The sequence below is a fragment of the Erpetoichthys calabaricus genome, chromosome 13, assembly GCF_900747795.2.
Source record: "Erpetoichthys calabaricus chromosome 13, fErpCal1.3, whole genome shotgun sequence".
In the NCBI taxonomy this organism is placed as follows: domain Eukaryota; kingdom Metazoa; phylum Chordata; class Cladistia; order Polypteriformes; family Polypteridae; genus Erpetoichthys; species Erpetoichthys calabaricus.
In genome coordinates this window covers 62533142-62550440 of record NC_041406.2, presented here as the reverse complement: position 1 = coordinate 62550440, position 17299 = coordinate 62533142, and the positions used below count along the sequence as shown (strand labels likewise).

General features: G+C 43.4%; 1 protein-coding gene across 5 annotated transcripts in view; it reads left to right on the top strand.

The window, feature by feature from the left end:
* LOC114663371 (cytoplasmic dynein 1 intermediate chain 1) overlaps positions 1 to 17299 on the top strand; it is a 468822-nt gene that overhangs the window by 30503 nt on the left and 421020 nt on the right. For all 5 annotated transcript variants that reach the window (XM_051935825.1, XM_051935823.1, XM_028817057.2 and 2 more), the window contains one exon: positions 1598 to 1713. In XM_051935825.1, the coding sequence (XP_051791785.1) occupies positions 1606 to 1713 (108 nt within the window). In that variant the 5' untranslated portion in view covers positions 1598 to 1605. The remainder of the gene's footprint in view (positions 1 to 1597; positions 1714 to 17299) is intronic.

Here is a 17299-nt window from a genome sequence, read left to right as displayed (position 1 = left end):
TCACTCTTGCTGATACCCGTCTGTCACAAAATACTCCTGACACTCTTCTCCACCCATTCCACCCAGCCTGTACTCTCTTCTTCACCTCTCTTCCACAATCCCCATTACTCTGTACTGTTGATCCCAAGTATTTAAACTCATCCACTTTCGCCAACTCTACTTCCTCCATCCCTCGCCATGCCACTGACCTCCCTCTCATTTACATACATGTTTTCTGTCTTGTTCCTACTGACCTTCATTCCTCTCCTCTCTAGAGCATATCTCCACCTCTCTAGGGTCTCCTCAACCTGCTCCCTACTCTCGCTACAGATCACAATGTCATCTATTGATTGCAAATTCAGGCTCTGTATTTTGTTAAAAAAATGTTGAATCTTATCTGCAATCAAATCTTGTTTGGCATGTTTGCATATTAATTAGACTTTGTTATGAAATTGTCACAGTGAATTTCAGTAGTTCCTGTCTTGGACTATTTTGGACCTGCTTAATTGAATTTACATTCATGGAGTAGCAGAACCTATCCTGGCAGCCCTAAGTGCAAGTCACACACCAAAACTAGACAAGGAAACCTTCTGTTTTTTCACACTTTATTGCATTGAAAATAAAAAAAATACTTTGATGGTCAGATGTCAGCATTTTCCAGTTTAGGAAGAAATGAAATTTGATTGGAAAAGTCTTTTCTAACATTCCTGCACTACCATCTTTCTGTTTATTGCCATAATTAAGTTTTGTTTCCAGTCTAAAAGATAAAAAGCACTTCCACCGCCTATGTGTGACATAAATGTTTAGTTTATATTATTAATTACTACAAAGATCCCTCATGGCATGGTTACTGGGGGTAGGAAGAAGTCAGATTCATGTTTGAGAAAGACAGAGAGAGACAGACAGACGGACAGGATTTGAGTTCTTTGATGTTGTTCTTCTTGACATTCAAGCATGTATAGTGAGGACCAGCACATTTTCGTATTTTGTTGTTGTTTTGGAACTTTATTCTATCCATGTATGTTTCCGTGTATGTTTAATTGTAAAAATACATTTTCTTTATTCTGAGTTTGGGGAGATGTCACAAAGGCACCCTATTATTGTAATTCTGTACATGTGGTTATGCATTCTATATTTTATTCTTACGTTGCACCATTTTATTTGGGTTTGAATGGAGGAATTGGATGAGCCTTTTGCGATGTTTTGATTTTTCTTGCTAACTGGATTTTTCTTTAATTGTACATTCATGATTATGAATTGGAAGCTTATGGCTGTATTTTTATATTAATAAAATTATTTATTTGTTTTGATTTGATATATATTGTTAAGGCCCAAAGACAAATTGTCTTTTTGCTTGCCCCTTTTTTTTCAGGTGGTTCAGAGCGCAAGGTCAGGTTTTGTACAGCATCCTTTTAACAATTTTTAGGTTAAGAGCCTTGCTCAAGGGCCCAACAGACGCATAAGATTTGTTAGATTCACAATGGACAAATTCTAATAAAGAAAGAACTTGTTGAAGGAATTAATGTATGCAATTTCTGAAAAGCAGTTTTGCATGTTTCGAGTCTTTTAAAGGCGGTCATTGTTTTTATAAATTGTTATTCGTTTTTTTGCAACACAGACAGGAAAATGTCAGACAAAAGTGATCTTAAGGCAGAACTGGAGCGCAAAAAGCAAAGACTTGCCCAGATACGGGAAGAGAAGAAGAGAAAAGAAGAAGAAAGAAAAAAGAAAGAAGTAAGTTCTTTTGTCTTGTAGCTCACATTGAAAATGCTGCTGCTTTGTAACCAACATGAACCCTTAATAATAATTTTGATTGGCAGTAGCAGTTTGTTTTAATGCCCATTGCACTTATAAATTCAGGCAGTTCTGAACAATTAACAAATACTCACCACATTTGATTAGAACAAGAAAATGACTTGTTAAAATGCAGTTAACATTCAGTAGAGTCTGTTTAATCATACATTGCTATAAAGGGCAGAATGCTCTAATGACAATAAATGTGACCTTTCCTTTCTGCAAACAATTAATAAAAAACTATTACACTGAATACTTTAAAATGCTCAGTTTGTATGTTCCCCCTATGTATTCATTGATTTTTCAAAGGTTTCCTCCCACATCATCATGCATTTATTTTAGTTAGTGAAGCACACATCTGCAGAAGGAAAGAAGGTAAGGGTTGTTCCCACTCTTAAAAGAAGGTTAAAGAGAGAATATTTTGTGAAGTCTATACAGCTAAAGTTTCATGTCTCTAACCTTCTTTTCTAATTCATGTTGTAGCAGTAATTAAACATGTCTGCCCACACTAGCATGGTGTAGCTGTCAAAATATGCTTTGATCCAAAATATGTATTGAGTAATGAATAAGTATATACTATTTACAAATATACAAGTGACAGCAACAATTGTTACAATAAACAACAATAACTAACCACAAGAAACACTCCCCAAAATATCCTGTTTACTCAAATGTGATCTAGATAGAACAAAAGATTGCCAAAATAAACAGTTTCCTAGAATACTAATAATTATCCTGTCCTACCATGTTGCTGTGAAATGTCTAATGTGATACCTCATCCTGTTGGAGAACCGCTTCAGTCTTAGTCGGCTAATGGAGACACAATCACAAACACTGCACACAATGAAGAAGGAAGAGTACGCCAGGAAATTAACTGTAATTCTTCAGGTTCAAGAAAATGGTAGTAGTAATGTTAGTGGTAGGGCTTGATGTGGGTTGTTCCTGTACTACTTCATTTTTTGTGGTTGTACACCCGCAGTGTGTGGTGTGTACCAGAAGTGTTTTCAAGTGTACAATCTTGCGTAATGTATACTCACAATCCTCCCCCCGCCAGTTTGTATGTCATGTAATAATAAGTAATAGTAATGATACATTTTATTTATATAGCGCCTTTCCAATGCTCAAGGTTCCTACACTAATGTATCATGGCACTGAAAACTCCAAGGGGGGAAAAACCCCAACCTCTCATCGAACAATTATTAGTGTATGATCATGAAGCTGGAAGCTCACTCTCACCACCTTTTAGTCGTAAATAACATAGAGGACTGGCACATATGTGTAGTAGTAGTAGTATTGTATAATATGTACAGAATACAGTGAAATTTTGACTTGCATGTCCAAACAACATGCTATACATTGTCACTCTCTGGCAACATACTGTACCTGTGGATGTATTAGAGATATGCAAACATATTAAACCAACATTTTGTTTGTTAGGATAATTTCAGGAAAATGTGACGTAGCAAGGTTTTTGTAATACTACTGCTGAAGGGAAAAAAAGTTCTTTCTCCTCCCTTCCGCCTTGCTGCTTTAAACATACTGCTCATATGAATCCATTTCTGAAGGGGCCTGCATGTCATTGTTAGCACCAGGTTACTGATGTTGAGGAAATGTGTGTAACACAATGATGTCACCAATGCAAAGCCCATCTTCTTGATAAATCCCTAGAACTGGATCCATTAGATATTAGAATTATACCTCTGTGTTCTTTCAGATCAAAGGCCATGACCCAAATCCTGAACATTTCATGCAGGGTTGTCCTGGCATGACTGCAGACATTTTGCCTGGCAGTTCATAACAGACTGATTTTTGCTGCACGTTTTGCTCAGACAAGCTATGATGAAATGTAATTGAACTCTGGAACTTTACTCATACAAACTTTTGGACAAGCTGTTCTTGATATGCAGTTAGACGGTTATTTGTGTGTAACACCATAAGGTCTAGAACCCTATGACATAAAGAGCAGACCACCTCAGGGTGAGACAGTAACTCTGACCACGTATCAACCTGACTTCTAAGTGAAGACAAGCCACCTGAAAGACAAGTTCACTCTCTCTCTCTCACACACCAGGGGTGTGGAAATCAAATTTTTTTCTACTTGTCCACGGACAAGTAAACTTAGAAAATCCACTTGTCCACCAGTTAAATTCACTTGCCCATAAACAAATAACAAAAGTGAAAAATAGTTTATTTTTTCTGATCTCTTTTATTGATACCAAAACTGCCTTCCATTTTAAAACTGAAAAAAGTTCTTTCAGGGAGTAGTATTTTGCCACTTTGCTCTAGAACATTGTATAAAAGATTCTCTTATTATTTTAACTCACTAATAAACAATGCCTTCATTATAGCTACACTAGTTCTGTTTCATATATTACAGTTACATAATAGAACACTGTCCTGATTCATTTTTTGCCATGTTCTTCAGCTTTTGTCTTGCAACATCTTCTCCCCCAAGAATCTTTACCATCTCAGACAGCATGGGCTGAATGCTGTTCATTTCTGCTTGAGCTGAACTGCATGGTTCCTGGACTGATGGTCCTGCAGAAGTGGATTGCTGATGACTTTTCAGGCTTTTATGAGTGATGTGCCTGTTGCCTGATGACAGCCAGAATTCCACAGCTGGTAGTGGGTCATACTCTTCTAAAGGTTTGCCATTAACAACAATGCGCATCTGGTTTTGAAGGTTTTCCTGAGTCAGGCGGGTTCTTAGAGAACTCTTTACTAAATTCATATTGGAGAATAATCTCTCACAAGAAGAAAAAATAATCACGTCTAAGTGAAGATTTTTATAGATACAGTATTTAATAACATTTGGAAACCGTTAGAATGTTTTCTTCTTTATTTTTAATAAACTGACAGCGTGAAACCAACTTGTTTTATATGAAAAATTCTCTAATCAAAAGCGATCTATAGACAGCTCATCAAAATTGATGTTGTCACGCAATAAATTTCTTAACTCCTCAATATATCACAACCTACGCGAAATCGCAAATTTCAGGAAAGATTAACTGCCTAACAAGCTTTGTTATGTGGTGAAAACATTTGCATTGTAAGTAAAATGACCGCATTTTTATGTAGAAACAATGAATTTTATCAATCGTCTTCTATAATACGCTACCGTGGCTGTTCGTTTGTCTGTCCAGGATTTTAAATCACCTGTAGCTCGCAAACCGTTTCACCTATTGACTTGAAATTTGGTACACATATACTACGTGACGTCTACTATCCGCTTTCGGGGTGATGATTTGTATTACTCTTCATTTTTATTTTATTTTATTGTTGAATCAACTCTCAGCACCGCGCAGCAGGGAGACCGTGAGGCGCACATGCGCCGTTCTCATTCCCCGCCACCTTCGCTAATCATGCTTGTGGCAGATTGAAGACTTAAGTGCCAGCTTAAGTGAAAAATTAAAGAAAACGTACAAAGTAACGTTTAACGCGAAAAGATGCCAACGAAAGAAGAGAAGCAGTGAGCCGCTAGGGTGGAGAAAAGAAGAGCTGCTCAGGAAGCAGCAAGCGCATCAACCTCTGAGCAAACGAATGCTAAACAGAGACAGAGAAAGAGGATGAAAACTAGGAATGCTCAAGTCAAGTGTATTCACTGCACGTTATTGTGCAGTACGCCGTTACTGGTAATATATAAAAGTTATTGATTAAAATGGAAAATCATCAGATTACATCGTAATGTAAGCATGAAAAAAATGACCGCATCTCCAAGCGTGTAAATAGTAGGGTAAAATACTTATGTAAGACCGTAAGAGTGCTTCCCCTTTGAAAAATCAGCCGTCATTTTGTAAACAATATTGAAGTCAAATTTCAGACATGAAGAACATGCTTAAGTAGGCGGTTTCCGCACGAAGTACATACCCAAATGTTTAAAATTTGAAAGTAGTGTTAAAGATGTGCCCTGCACAGCACATATAATTATTTTTTCTCTTGTCTCTTGCACTTGTCCTCGGACAACTGAAACCAGAAAAACACGCTTTCCCGACGGTCAATTTACCCGTGTCGGACGAGTCGGGCGTTGGATTTCCGCACCCCTGCACACACACTTGAGGACAAGTGTTTCCATTGGTGCTGTTCTTCAGCCACCATATCCTTATGGAAAATACTGCTTATGCTTTCTGAATTTGGAACAAGGGTGTATTTAAGGCTTTACATTTGGACTTTATTATTCATTATGATTTGTTTTATTTATATTGTTTGCTAATATATTTGTTTATTTTAGTGCTCTTACTTCAGTTTAATAAATATTGCTATGCTTTATATTTGTGTACTTTTGTCTACACTTCTTGAGTAATTAAAATATATGAAGTAAATATAGAGCACTTAGTATGGGTAGGTATTCACTACTTCCCCACAAGTTTAGTGACTCAGGAATGACCAGAAGTGAGTAGCATGGTAATGATTAATGCATCGTTGTTAAGCAGCAATAACTAAGGCATATGAGCCTCCATTCTCTAGAAAGCCTAAAGAACCCATTGGCCTGCTTAAGCCAAAGTTAGTGAATTCCTATGTAAAGTACTTTGGAGTGTGCAGTCATCATTTATAACCAGTGCTTGAGTGGATAAGGTGTGTGCGTGTGGATCTTTCTGAATAAGTGCAAAAATAAGCCAGCCCAGTAACCAATACAAGGATGATGACAGCCATCTTCTCTTCTTAATGCCATCTCCTCCCATCTTCACTTGCCAATACCAAGACTGAAGGTGAAGGGGATTTAATATCACCAATCCATAAAATAACTTCATGAATGACTGACATGGGGTGAGTAACCTGTGGTGTCTTCTTATTTAGCTATTGAATACTTGATCCATTTGAAAGCATGTTTCTGTCTTGACCTCTCAAACTAGTCAGAGTGACAAACACTCTACATAATGAAGAAGGAATAGCACCCCAGATCATGAACTCTAATTCCACAGGTTTAAGAAACGGGAATTGTTAATTCAAAAGATATTTGTAATACTGCAGGTCCAGAAGAAGGTTATCTATCCTTGCTCTTTTGCTCCCTTTTAACTGCTGAGCCACAGTGTCCATTTTTAACAGACCTGTTCAACATTGCAGATTCCAGGCAACTGCAGTCAGGTTCTACATTTATTGTTTGCTGGAATCAGTGGCTGAAAAAAAATAGTTGCCACAATGTCAGGTCGATTTTATTTTTAATTTCATGGGTGTGATTAAGCAGATGGGCCTGGGGATGAACTACCATTCCACTCAAGGATGACTCTGTTTTGACACTAAATGCTAGCATAGGCTTTGGTTATCACAATCCTTCTGTGGGTGAAGAGTTTAATAAAATAGATAAAGTGATGTGTGGAAGTTTGGTAATACATATTTTTGTGCATGTGTATGTAGGATTTAAATAAGTGTTAATTAAAGAAGAACCAGTCTTAGGAACATTGATCCTGTTTCACCCAATGGAGCCTTGCACCCATCAATGGCACCTCCTGCTTTGAAAAATAAGAAACTCCTCACAAAAGAAATTGGAAATAGGGGAAGGGGCAGACAGCAAAACATATAATAATGTCACCAAAAACAGAAGTTTAACACTGTATTATATTACAAGAAAAATTAAGATTTAAAACCCTTTCTTGGCCATTGCTCACAAGAATCCTTTGCCTGTTGGTTTCCCCCCCTTAACCTCTTCTGTGTGGTTGACAGCAGACATAAATCTTTTACAATTATTGTGTGGTGTTGATAAACATTTAGTTTATTATTTTTATTCCTTGTTTTACCTGTCATTTAATTTTTATTCTGCATTTTATATTTTGGTTTCAGATTCTTTTTATTGTTTAGGCATTGTTAGTTATTCAACAGTTTTTACCATTTGTTAAACTGATGTTAAAACAATGTAAAAGCATGCAATCTTAATACCTAATGCCATATTCCTTGTACTTGCTAAGATCAGACCCAAATTCCGAACTGGAAAATATAACAGAAGTATGAAGAAGTGATCATTGCAGAAAAAAATACTACAGAGGCCATTCTTGGTACAGATAATCATCTAACACACACTAATAGTGCAAGAACAATGAGTGCTGCACAGGCTGCTGCAACTGGTTTTAGTAGGGCAATGTTATGAGAGGGCGAGGCCAGGCAATTCAGAAAAAGACAGAAGATGAGAGGGGGAGTGCTTTAGTGTAACTCAAGATAATAAAGTGGGTAGGCAACTCAATGTCCTGGGTATGACATTAAACTGCATCCGGCCCTGCAAGCAGTCCTCCAACTTGCAGGGAAATCATGTGGGTTGGTGGCAGAACAGCTGTGAGACAACAGAAAGGACTCCTTTTTGCTCTCTGCTGCAGCTGCCCATAGGAAAGCTGCTTGCACCATGAAGGGGGGAATGGGGGGACCCTCATGAGCCCCATCCCTGGAAGTCGAAACCATTGGAAAGCCAATAGTGGCAGACCTATTGGGGATCAGAACTGATGTGGTGCTGAGGCGTCGCCCACTGCACAGCAGCACTCGGGTCCCAATTTGAGGCGGCCCATCTGGGTAGGCACGTGGAACATCTTGTCTCTGCTCTCGGAGGAGCTGCATAAAGTCCTCATTTCAGTGGCAGCACTCTGAGTGCTCTGGGACTGGCCAGATCTCTGTGGTTGGATACAGTTTTATTGGTCTGGTTGCTCTAATGGCTGTCATACTTGGGGAGTAGCTGTCGCTGTAGTGGATCAGCTTCTTCCGATGGTGTCTAATGTCACTTCTTTCAACAAGCGTATTATGAGACTCTGATTATGGCACTCTCTGGTTGTCTGTTGTCTCAGTGTAGGCTCTGACCATGGTGAGTAATGTCTTTGTGAGGGAGACATTTTATTCACAACTTCGATCGGTGGTTGATGGGTACCTGCGAGATGACACTACTTTGGTCATGGATGACTTCAGTGTGACCACTGGCACTGACAGGGCTACCTTTGAAGATTGTCTCGGTTCCCATAGTTCTGGTGACTGTGGTGAAACTGGCTCCATGTTCCTTGTCTTTGTAAAAGGCCAGGGGCTGTGAATCACTGGATCCTGGTTCCAGCACCCTTAGCCGCATCGTTGGACTTGGTACTGCAATACTGGTGGTGCGCTGAAGATCGATCGATCACATCCTCGTGGGCATACAGTGCAAGCTCTTGCAAAATTGAAGGGTCTACAGATGTGCCCAGTTTGTGAATTCTGACCACAGACTTGTTGTTGCTACTCTGAAGGTCCAGTAGGTTACCACCAACTAGGAAAATGACTCCAAGATAAGGCTGCTAATGACGAGTTTGCACACAGTTTGTGTGAGGAACTTACGGATTTGGGTGCGACTAACGAGCCTAATGTGATGTGAGAGACCTTCTGTGACAAGACCCTGAAGGTTGCTGAGAGTTGCATTGGTGTTATCAGTGTTTCATCTCGCAGGGCACCCTGGATATCATTGAGAGGAGTTGCAGCTTATGGCTTGATGGCAACTCTGGTCTGTACTGGGAACTGAGAAGGATGGCTGCAAGGGTTCTGAGGGCAGATAAGGAGGTATTTGTTAGAGGAATCTGTGAGCAAGTGACACACCATCTATGGTCTAGTGACCCACATCCTGCTTACAGATGAATCGAGGTATTATACATATCCAAATCTGTTCGGCTGATGGAATGGTCCTTACGGATGACAATGCAGTTGTGACCCGCTGGACTGGCTACTTTGAGCAGCTGTTCAAAGTTGATCCTCCGGCTAGGATGTTGGATATCTCTGGATCCACGGTTCTTGAGGCTGATCCTCCAATTAGCTGTGAATCACCAAATCTCACTGAGATTGCACAAGCAGTGAACCAGCTCAGGGTAGGGAAGGCTGTGGGGATCTGTGATATCTGGGGTGAACTTCTCCAAGTTGGCTTGTACACTGGTACTGTGAGTGCTGTGCAAAGTGGAGAGAACCTCTGTGTTTTTCCCAGTTGATTCTGGGGTTTGTCAGGGGTGTGTTCTTGCTCCTACTTTGTTCAGTGCTTGCATGGACTAGGTGTTGGGCAATGTCGTGGGGTCCAGTGGCTGTGGGGAATCTGTTGGTGAAGAAAGATTCACTGATCTTGACTTTGCTGACGATGCTGTGATCTTCGTGGAGTCAATGGAGGCTCTTAATCAGGGCGCTTGAGAAACTGAGCGAGGAGTCTGTGTGTCTGGGCTTGTGAGTGTCCAGTATAAAAAACAAAATCCAGGCCTTGAATGACCTCTTAGGCACAGCCATCAGCAGTGTGTCTGTCTGCAAGAGGTTTACTTACCACATCAATGACATTCTTATCTCTGCTGACTCTTCCTATGAAGTCAGTAGACAGATTTGTAACGGCCGACCCCTTTTTCCCAGCCGGCAGCTACACCTCCAAGACCAGTGGCCTGGATAATTAACTGAGAGATAATCTAACTATCAAGCCGTACTTCTTACCAATTAAACTTTCCCCCCCAACAATCGACGGTGAAAAATATGAGCACAAAAACAGGATGTAAAATTAAACAGATTATATGTATTAAATGAAATATCAAAATAGAAACATATAAATATAAATATCCCTCCACCCCAGCAACAACAAGACACCACCAAATATATATATATATATACACAACAAAAACCCTCCCTTGTCCCTGTAACAAATAAACACACAACACGAAAACAACAATGACTGATAAACTGAAAATGAATGAGAACGTGAGTCCGGTAATAATGAAACTGTCCTGAAAGCGGATGACTGAATTAGTGATATTGAGTTGTTTGAATCTCCCCGGAAAAAATGGAACAGCCTCACCGTGAATCCTCGTGTGTATGGTGGATGATTAAGTCCTACCCCGGGGTCTTTCGTGGTGAGGTCCTTGAAATAAATCCGGCAGATGGAAAAACAAACTGGATTGGCAAGCGCGATGTGGACAATAACTGGTACAGGTTGCTCGTGGTCGTGAATGTAAAATCTCCTTCTCTCCTCTCTCTTCCTTCTCCTCCTGCTGGCTTAAATAATCCTGTGACGGCTGTGATTGAATGATTGTAAACCGGTGTTTTCCAGGTTTGTGGCTGTGGTCTCCTTCCATCATCCGTCCCCTTTTTACGGGGACGGCATAAACTGATGCACAAACAGTAAACGGGACAATGAAACGAGACGCACTCAGAACTGACATTTAAACACTATGTGGCCCTGCTACATTCCCCCCCCCAACCTTGGACAAGGGAGGGCCGAAGTACGGCTTGAGATTGGCCACATGGATTGTGTCTATCTTGGAGTCAGTGCCGATACCCCTTTGAAACTGGAAATTAACGGGACCTGTTTGAGAAATGATTTTGGCCGGACCTAACCATTTAGGCGCTAGCTTGGCGGAGAACCTTTTGCTGGCATCCGAGAGATGGTGAGCTCTAATCCAGACCAAATCACCCGGCTGAAAGTGCACTTCCTTACGCCGGGCATTATATAACTTGGCATGTCTGGATGTCGAACTCACCAACCTCTGTTGGATTCTCCGCCGTAATTCCTCAATTTTGAATAGGTTATTGTAACTGGTGGTTTCTGGATTAGGGGCTCTGGGAAGGAGTCGGTCAAGCGGGCCCTTTAGCTGTCTGCCCAGCGCAACCAAAGCAGGCGTCTCACCTGTGGCTTCGTGCACAGCGGTGTTCAGGGCAAACCGGAGCTCGGGGAGCCATTTATCCCAGTCCTGATGGCGTTCACCCACATAGGAGGCGATCATGTTCTTCAGGATCCGGTTCACTCGCTCTGTCATGTTAGCCTGGGGATGGTAAGCTGTTGTCAGGTTTTTCTTCACTCCCCAGGCTGTATAAAGTTCATCTAATAGAGAGCTCATGAACTGCGGACCCCGGTCTGAGACGATGTTCTTCGGCACCCCCCAGCGGGTGAAGATTTCATTCTTCAGGGTGGAGCAGATCTTGTTAGTCTTGGCATCCGTTAAGGCAAACAGCTCCACCCACTTTGAAAAATAATCAATCACCACCATCAGGACGGTCTTCCTCGAGCTGGTAACAGGAAAAGGCCCCATCAGGTCGACTCCCAAAGTCTCCCCCGGTCCATCCGCGATTGTCGATTGCAGAAATCCTGCCAGTTTACCAGGTGGGTTTTTGAGCGGTTGGCAGGTGATGCACTTCTTCACATGGTGGCAAATGTCTTTCCGGACAGACGGCCACCACGCAACCCCCAGGATCTTTAATAAAGTCTTTGTCCTTCCAAGGTGACCACCTAAAGGACTGTCATGATAGTAAATTAGGAAGTCTGGGATGAGCTCTTCCGGGACCACTAGTTGGTGTTGCAGACCCCCAAGGGAGGATGGAGTGGTCCTGTACAGAACCCCCTGGAGGTCCACGAAGTGTACCCGGTCGGTACGCTGCTGCTCCAGTCCCTCCCTGATGCTCTGGCAGAATGGACTGGTGGCTTCTGTTTGAGCCAGGTCTTCAAGGCTTCTTGGCAGAGGGAGGATCATCTTCTTTGCCTCTGCCAAACACACCATCCCCGGTGGCTCGGACACCCTGGACAGAGCATCAGGCACAATATTGCCACAGCCCTTCCGATAGGTCACCTTGAAAGTGAAGTTCTGGAGGCGGAGTACCCACCTGGTTAGACGGGAGGAGGTCTTCGGGTGATTAAATACCCAGGTCAGAGCGTGATGGTCGGTGTACACTTCAAATTCAACCCCCTCCAGATAGTGTCTCCACTTTTCCACAGCCCACACGACAGCCAAACACTCTTTTTCAGCTGTCGAATAATTGAGCTCGGCGCCGTGCAAGGCTCGAGAGGCGTAAGCGATGACGTGTTCAGCCTGGTGGATTTTCTGAGTGAGCACGGCGCCAAGCCCCAGGTTGCTGGCATCGGTTTGTACCTGGAAAGTGAGCTGCGGATCTGGCTGGGCCAGAACGGGCGGCTCTTGAAGGTGACTCTTTAGTTGCTCGACCGCGTCCTGGCACTCTGCTGTCCACTCCCACGGGACATCTTTTTTTCTTAGGTTGTTCAAGGGAGCCGCTATATCAGCCATCCGGGGAATGAACTTGTGATACCACCCCACTAACCCAAGGAAACGTTGCAAAGATTTCAAATCCGTGGGCGTGGGGTAGTCTCGGATGGCTAAGGTCTTCTCGGGGTCTACAGCGACCCCCTCAGATGAAAGAATGTGCCCGAGGAAGCGTATGTGGGGTTGAATGAAGGTACACTTCTTCGTGTTCAGCGTAAGGTGTGCTTGATGTAATCGTTGGAAGATGGTGTCGAGGTCCTGGAGATGTTGTTTAATAGAAGGGGAGTAAATAATGACGTCAATCGATGTATACAAAGCAGATCTTGCCTATCAACCCCCTCAGGACTTGCTCCATGAGCCGCTGGAAGGTGGCCCCAGCATTTTTAAGCCCAAAAGGCATGACTGTGAACTGGAACAAGCCTTCAGGGGTGATGACTGCCGTCTTCTTCCTACTCCCCTCGTCCATCGGCACCTGCCAATAGCCACTGCGGAGGTCTAGTGTGCTGAAAACTGCAGCTCCATGCAGTGACTCCAGAATCTCATGAACCAGGGGCATGGGATATGCGTCCAGGCTCGTCTTCCCGTTAACCCCCCTGTAGTCCACGCAGAAACGATAGGTGTCATCCGTCTTCTTTACGAGGACCACAGGGGACGCCCAGGAGGAGGAAGATGGTTCGATTATTCCCTCGGCGAGCATTCGATCCAGGTGTTCTTTAATTATGCCCTTCTTTAGTGGAGAAACACGGTAAGCTCGGTGCCTTATTGGAACTTCGTCCGAGGTGTGGATCACGTGGGTAACTCCACGGGCGACTCCTAATTTCTCAGTCCACACCTCGGCCCACTTCTTCAGCACCGGCCGTACCTCTTCGGGTTGTTCCTCCACAGGGGCTGCCGCCGAGGTGCTTACGTCACTCCTCACTGCCGCGTAGAAGCCAATGAATTCCGAGCCCAGCTCTTCTTTGGATTTATGAATGAAGTCGCATACCCCTTCCCCTGGCACCGTATACCCCCTGGGACTGAGATGGATGGTCATCCTCATGGTGGTTAAAGAGTCCAGCCCAAGGAGTAACGGGACGGACAGGTGCCGGTCATCCAGGACATACGTATCCATCTCCCAGGTGGTGGAAAGTACACTGTACCTCAAGGGGACTTTGCCCAGGGCTCTGTGTTCACTCCCATCTGCCAATACAAATCGGACAGACGGGGCAGATGTTAAGTTGTCTGTCGGTCGGCTAATCTTCTTCCACATGCTTGAGCGGATTAAGGTGTGATGGCTCCCTGTATCCACCACCGCATCTACCTGCCACCCCCGAAGCTTCACTGGGACGATCAGGAGGGACGTACTCGCTTGGATGATGGCGAGATCGGCTTCCGACCGGCAAGGTTTGGCTCGCTGGGGTTTTAGGGGCTGGGTTTCTCGTGTACTGGCTTGTACTTTATTCCAGTACGTTTTTGAGTTTCCCCAGTCCCGTTCCACTTGCGAGCCCACCTTCACCAGGTCTTCCACCGACCCCACCACCCCCCTGAGACCCCCAGCTAACCGCGGGTTGCAGGCATTAAGAATGCGGCGGACCACCTCTTCTTCAGACATAGCCGGCCGCCACTTCAAACACAAAGCCCGATATTCATAGGCGAAGTCCCGGATGGATTGCGAAGGCAGTTGCACCATGGATCGCAGCTTGTCCTCCAGTTCAGATTCATAGTCTTCCGGAAGAAAAGCCGCGAGGAAAGATCGACGAAAGGATCCCCAGTCTTTAATATTCTTCTTGGCCGTCAGCCACCAGCTCCGCACCGGCCCCGAGAGGGATGCCCCTATCACCCCCATAAGCTCTTCTGGGGTTAAAGGGTTAACAGCCAGGTACGCCTCTCCTTCTTCCACAAAGTTGAGGACATCATCGATGTTATAAGGGGCCCCCAACTTGGGAAAGGAAAGGCGCACCCCAGGAACAGAGGGCCGATTGATGTATTCACCCCCCCCACTAGACCTGTACGGTGTTGAATGACAGGGTGACTGACGTAACGTCTGGAGACTCCTTCGGACCTCCCCCTGAAGAGTTTCTTGCCAGCGTTGATCCCGCCTCTGTAGGCACAACACGATTTCCCGCCCCAGGAGTTGAACTTGCTCACTAAGATATTCTTTTACTTTCTCCTGGGAGCTGCTGATGCGAGCCCGCAAGGCATCTTCGCGCCCGAGCGCACTTTCAGCAACCTCGCGGACTTTCTCATCCAGCCGGGTTAGTTGTTGCGCCAGATCTTCCCACGGAGGCGAGACATCCTCCAAGCATTCCTCCTCAGGTCCATGGTGATCTTTGAGGTACAGCGACTGCAACGAATCCACCACCTCCTGCACCGCTGAACACGCTCTGACCGTGACGTGCCGTGCCCCGGCTACTCCATCATCACACCGCGGCGAAGCAATGGTGTCGTCCTGCTCGGCACGCACTATAGACATATTAATTGGGGAAATTGTGTAAAGGCAGACAGCGATAGATATTTATTTAGATTCCTCAGAGAGGGCACCACTTTATGTAACGGCCGACCCCTTTTTCCCAGCCGGCAGCTACACCTCCAAGACCAGTGGCCTGGATAATTAACTGAGAGATAATCTAACTATCAAGCCGTACTTCTTACTAATTAAACTTTTCCCCCCCCACAATCGACGGTGAAAAATATGAGCACAAAAACAGGATGTAAAATTAAACAGATTATATGTATTAAATGAAATATCAAAATAGAAACATATAAATATAAATATTCCTCCACCCCAGCAACAACAAGACACCACCAAATATATATATATACACAACAAAAACCCTCCCTTGTCCCTGTAACAAATAAACACACAACACGAAAACAACAATGACTGATAAACTGAAAATGAATGAGAACGTGAGTCCGGTAATAATGAAACTGTTCTGAAAGCGGATGACTGAATTAGTGATATTGAGTTGTTTGAATCTCCCCGGAAAAAATGGAACAGCCTCACCGTGAATCCTCGTGTGTATGGTGGATGATTAAGTCCTACCCCGGGGTCTTTCGTGGTGAGGTCCTTGAAATAAATCCGGCAGATGGAAAAACAAACTGGATTGGCAAGCGCAATGTGGACAGTAACTGGTACAGGTTGCTCGTGGTCGTGAATGTAAAATCTCCTTCTCTCCTCTCTCTTCCTTCTCCTCCTGCTGGCTTAAATAATCCTGTGACGGCTGTGATTGAATGATTGTAAACAGGTGTTTTCCAGGTTTGTGGCTGTGGTCTCCTTCCATCATCCGTCCCCTTTTTACGGGGACGGCATAAACTGATGCACAAACAGTAAACGGGACAATGAAACGAGACGCACTCAGAACTGACATTTAAACACTATGTGGCCCCGCTACAGATTGAGAGAGCATGGGGGGGTCATGAGGTTGCTGGAAAGGGTTGTGTGACGCTCCTAATATCTATGCAAAGAGACAAAGTTCCAAGTCTATAGAGTCCTGGTGCTTCCTGTCTTGCTATATGGTTGTGAGACATGGACGCTATCCAGTTACCTGAGACAAAGACTAGACTTCTTTGGTACTGTGTCTCCTCAGAAAATCCTTGGGTACCGCTAGTTTGACTTTGTTTCGAATGAGTAGTTACTCATGGAGTCCCGAAGCAGTCACATTACCTGCAGCAGATAAAAGGTCATTTCCGGAGGGTGGGATTGGACTGCATATCTGCCTGGGGGGTTGCCAACCAGAATCCCAAGCTGTTTCATTGTGTGGTGGGTGTGGCAATGCGCTGTACCCGTGCATGCTCCCCAGACAAGGGAGGGTCAAAGAAACCTGCATAGCTAATGTCTTAAGAGCAATTAGGGCTGGACTTCCAAGTAAGAATTCAATTGTATTCTGTACTAGTCACAAAACTACTGCTACTACTACTACTAGAGTATTTGTATCCCTTCATTTCTTTTCGCTACTTCCTTTTATTTGTAACCTCCCCATTTTTAAATATTCGTTGGCCTTATTTTGAGTGAGGAGGAACAACAGAATGGCACTCTCCTTTTCACAATATACAATATGTTTTGAATCTCAAGCAGGATTTAAAAAACGAGAGCTTAAAAGGACAAACAACACCCAAATAGAATGCTATCGTTTTACAGGTCAAACTGTTGCATGTCTTTGTGCTCTGTTGGCATTTTTATTTTACACTTATGAATAGTTTAATTATCGCCTCTACTTTTTTTTTTTTTTTATTGTGTGCATTTCCTGTATGACATTTTCTTCTGGGTTGTCACACTGATTGCTTGGAATACTTTTGCCATTGCCTTGTGTAATTGGAGCCATATTGTTCTCTTCATTTCTATTTAAGAATTAAAGAATGTCACCTTTGACTGTTTGACAAATTTAATGTTTTGGATTTGCTGCATTGAAGCTTAAAGTCTGATTGCCTAATCCTTGACAGCTTTTTCTACATTTTGATTGTCTCACATTCTCATTTACCTTTGCCACTTGCATTATTTTTCAGGGAACATACAGGAAATAAATTAAATGAATAGGTTATTGGTTATCACAGATGCTTGAAAGCACACCCAAACTCAACTCTTGTCAGCCCAGTTTTAG